The sequence below is a fragment of the Limulus polyphemus genome, unplaced genomic scaffold (assembly GCF_000517525.1).
Source record: "Limulus polyphemus unplaced genomic scaffold, Limulus_polyphemus-2.1.2 Scaffold506, whole genome shotgun sequence".
Classification (NCBI taxonomy): domain Eukaryota; kingdom Metazoa; phylum Arthropoda; class Merostomata; order Xiphosura; family Limulidae; genus Limulus; species Limulus polyphemus.
The window spans coordinates 13,232-17,804 of record NW_013666116.1 but is presented as its reverse complement, the minus strand read 5'-3'; the positions used below and the strand labels follow the sequence as shown (position 1 = coordinate 17,804).

Below are 4,573 nucleotides of genomic sequence, written 5' to 3'. Positions count from 1 at the left end.
TGAACCACGTTATGCGTAGCATCCAAACAACTTCCATATCAGTTGAACATCAAGCGACTATAATAAAGTTACATGAGTCGTTTGCTACCGATTTTCTCCTACCGAAGAGACAAGTAGTAAAACGTACGTGCTATACCTTTCGTAGGCAAACATCGTAAACTCGAAACCTCGGTGCTAAAATATTTTACTTCTTTATTATGAGACTTGTTCGCTGGACGAGAACGGTATTCTGACAAAATACAGTGAACGTTCATAGAGGTTACAGAATCGTGTATTTACAGACTACTGGTAACGGTACCTTGGGATATTAAAGTAGTGACTTCAAATCATCTATATGTTTATTGCATGCTTCAACGTAAGTTCGTGATGATTAGGTCTAATGTATTTAAACTGTGATAAATGATTTTTCACCAACACTCTATTTTATTCCAAGCCATAAGAATCTCGGTGAAAGAGAATGGCAGAAAATAAATCAACGAGACGTTTGCTGTAAAAGGCAGGCCACGTTTCTTCTTCTTCTTCGAGATAGCAGTATCGATTTGAGCAGCCATCTTGATGCGCCCAGCAACAAATTCCATGGGCAAAACCACATTATATTATGTTTTATATTGTTTAGTTTATTTCAGTTGTAACTGTATCAATTTTAAACAAATCAAATTGGTCGTAGTTTCGTTTGTATTTTGTTCCACATAACACACATTTGTTTCTGTATTGTAAGATTTTCAATAAAAAGCTGGACGTTGTTCAAGTTGTGTGTCACTGTTAATACAATCCAAGGTTCAAAGAAGTAAACCGAATCCGAAACATTTTTAACCATTAATACAGAATGTTATTACAATAGAGTACTTAAACAAATTGTGAAGAAAGATTATAATTACTCTTATTTTAACAATCAGTAAAGAATGATAATAAAAGACAATATTAAACGAATACAGTTAAAACCAATTATTGTGAAGGAAGATTATAATTACTCATATTTTAACAATCAGTAAAGTTTGCTTGTTTTTGAAGTTAAGCACAAAGCTACACGAAGGGCTATCTGTGCTCTGCTCACCACGGGTATCAAAACCCGGTTTCTAGCGTTGTAAGTCCGCAGACATACCGCTGTGCCACTGGGGGGCCGATCAGTAAAGAATGATATTAAAAGTCAATATTAAGTGAATACAGTTAAAAACAATTGTTGAGAAGAAAGGTTATAATTAATTTTATTTTAACAATCAGTAAAGAATGATAATAAAAGTCAATATTAAACGAATACAGTTAAAAACAATTGTTGAGAAGAAAGGTTATAATTTATTTTATTTTAACAATCAATACAGAATGATATTAGAATAGAGTATGAAAGATGCTCAGATGAAATCAATTCTTGTGAAGAAATATTATAAGTAATTTTACTGACTTGAAGAATATGCAGCAATCATATAGAATGAATTTACCTGTGTTAGATTTCAATCAAACTTTCTTTACATACATGTCCTAAACTGTTCTTTCGACATTTGCTTGTTATCCCTTTTCGTCGCGAATTAACTTACAGTCTAGTTTTATACAATGATCAGTTCACGATGTAACTAACGTTTCGCTTTATATGATGATTAGTTCAAGATGTAACTAAGGTTTCGTTTTAAAGAATGATCAGTTCAAGATGTAACTAAGGTTTCGTTTTAAAGAATGATCAGTTCAAGATGTAACTAACGTTTCGCTTTATATGATGATTAGTTCAAGATGTAACTAAGGCTTCGTTTTATATGATGATTAGTTCAAGATGTAACTAAGGTTTCGTTTTAAAGAATGATCAGTTCAAGATGTAACTAAAGTTTCGTTTTATACAATGGTCAGTTCAAGATGTAACTAAGATTTCGTTTTATACAATGATCACTTCATGATGTAACTAACGTTTCGTTTTTTATACAATGCTCGGTACAGAGTGTAACGTACGACATTTCTGTAATGTTAAACAATTATATATATTTTATAGGCAATAAAATCATGTTGTGAAAAAGGGATGAATAAGAACACGTTTGGATTCTAAATCATGTTGAAAAGATGTGGCTGTAGCAATTTTTTATTTTTTTATTTTTACAGTGCCTGTTTTAAAGTTTATTCATCCATTTCCCTGTTTGTTTGTCAGCCATGTTTCATAAGTGTGTTTGTTTTTTTTCACAAATTATTAACTGAAACTGTTGTTTTCCGTCCTTTTTTTCGTGTTTTTTCCATGGATATTTACATCAAGAAGGTGGCTATCATGAGGTAATACTGTATCATGCCAACATTGAGGACAGAAAAGGACCACAGTTCACCAGAAGGCGCTGGAGCTCACAAAAGCACTTACCTAAACGAGTGGTGTTTTCAATGTAATTATTTTTTCCTCGTCATTAAAGAAACGTTATCAGTGGAAATGCAAATAGACCGACGTTTCAGATTATTTTACTATCAGAAACTACCGTACGTAAAATAAAACTTTCCTTTTTTTAATCGTGTGTTATGATTTCCATATTTTTTTAAGTAATAAATACTCCGCTTTAATCAAATTACACGAGGTTTCTTGTAACATTGTGTGTATTGTGTACGCTTAGTGAATCTACGTTCTCTAAAAGAAAGACTACAGAGTTAGAATCAATGAATAACCATTTAATGACAACCTTTAAGATACAAGCACTCGTGATTATTACATCCATCCTCTTATATAACACTAAACAGTACAACATTGATTAAATTTTACAATCTTTTGTTTGGAGACTAGTTGCGGCAGCATGTCTGTAGTACAAGATAATTATGTGACTTGTTTTAGAAGGGAAATAATCTTACGGAAGACCACCTGTCTTCAAATACTTGAAGCTTCAGAGTGTCTTTTTCCACAGACTACACTAGCTACGTAGCATACAGTAAAGAGCCCAAACACTTCCACAGTTATGTACACCTGAGTTCAGTACCATTTGACCAACACTAAACACGGTTTATCGTGCACTTCTACTCACTTCCGCCGTGACAGTTTCAAGAACGTATGAACAACTTTTTCATACAAGGTTAATGCGAAAAGTTTCCAATAAGTCCACAAATTTGTCGAATCCATCTTGGAACTTTAAAACCTAGTTCATAGGCACAATGTAACCTTTAGTTCTTGAAATACAAATAGTTTTTGGTGGATGCCATTTCATGTAACAAAAAAGGGACTGAAGAAGAGTCGTGACTCACACTACATAAGGTCTGTAAATTCCTTCTTGCTGGCCAGGTACCCGTGAAGCAGAGACCGACAACCTAGCTGCCACCAGCAAGTTATTAGCCCCGGACACTAACTGCGCACATGCTGGTGAAGAAACAAGCATGTCGGGGGCGGCTGGGAGAGGAGAAAACTGCTGTTCTTCCACAGCATCTCGGGTTGCCTCCACCGATGGACTTCCCGGTGAAGTAGGACCTTCGCTCGGCGAACTGACGGTCGTGTTGTTATGGTCTTTGGCCTCCGGTTGTTCGGGCTCGTTCGCTCCGGACGATAGAGCCTCCTGCCCCGACGACTGTTGTTGTTTTATAGTCTTAGCTTCATGCTGAGCCTTCCTACTCCGTTTCCATTTCATACGCCGGTTCTGGAACCATATTTTCACCTGTAAAGATTGAAACAATTGTTAGCAAATAAATAATAAAAACACAAAACAAATTTAGATAAAAATGCTGACGGATGCTAGACACCGATGGAAGAAATAGAAACTCGTGAAATGGGCGCGGCACTCGTGATGGCCAACACTTTATTTTACGAAGTACACATTCTTAAAGACAGTTTAAAAACGTATTATTTCATCTTTCACTCCACTGTATACAGATCAAAAGTTGTATCTGAACTACAACATTGATATCTCTTTCAACCTCAAGTTCTAATTTAATTTTGTATTAATCTTTTAATTACACAAAATCAGCGTTACACAGCAACCCAAATGAACAGTACTGGTAAAGCAAGTGTTAATATTGGAGTGAATAAACACGTTCATGTACTCTAGTTACTCCCACATATAAAGCGTTAAAAGGAAACCGGTACTTTACCATCGGCTAATGAAACAAGATCAACACAGATAATGAAGTAATATTACGCTGGTGTAATTAGGAGTGCTTGAAGTCGAATATTAAAATTCAATGACGCGAGCATTCATTGCAACATAAGGCATTACGTGTAGCGTCATGCGTGTGTCAATATAATATGTTGCTGTGTCTTCCTCGCTCTTGTAACAATTATATCATTACCCAGTAAACAAGGACCCGCCTAATTGTAGCCATATTTCAGGCCATTTGTATTCATTCTTACACGACCTAAACATATCTTTACACAAATACATTAATTTCTATACGTATCATTTTATACAACCTAAACATATCTTTACACAAAGACATTCATTTCTATACGTATCATCTTATACAATCTAAACATATCTTTACACAAAGACATTCATTTCTATATGTATCATCTTATAAAACCTAAACACATCTTTACACAAAGACATTCATTTCTATATGTATCATCTTATACAACCTAAACACATCTTTACACAAAGACATTCATTTCTATATGTATCATCTTATACAACCTAAA

At 34.6% G+C, this 4,573-nt stretch overlaps 1 protein-coding gene across 1 annotated transcript; it reads right to left on the bottom strand.

The window, feature by feature from the left end:
- Positions 1-3,188: 3,188 nt before the first annotated feature.
- On the bottom strand, positions 3,189-3,596 carry LOC106458726 (pancreas/duodenum homeobox protein 1-like; the record flags this gene model as incomplete). Its single annotated transcript, XM_013918266.1, has 1 exon — positions 3,189-3,596. A coding segment is annotated over one exon (408 nt), but the record flags the coding sequence as incomplete, so codon positions are not given.
- Positions 3,597-4,573: the final 977 nt, after the last annotated feature.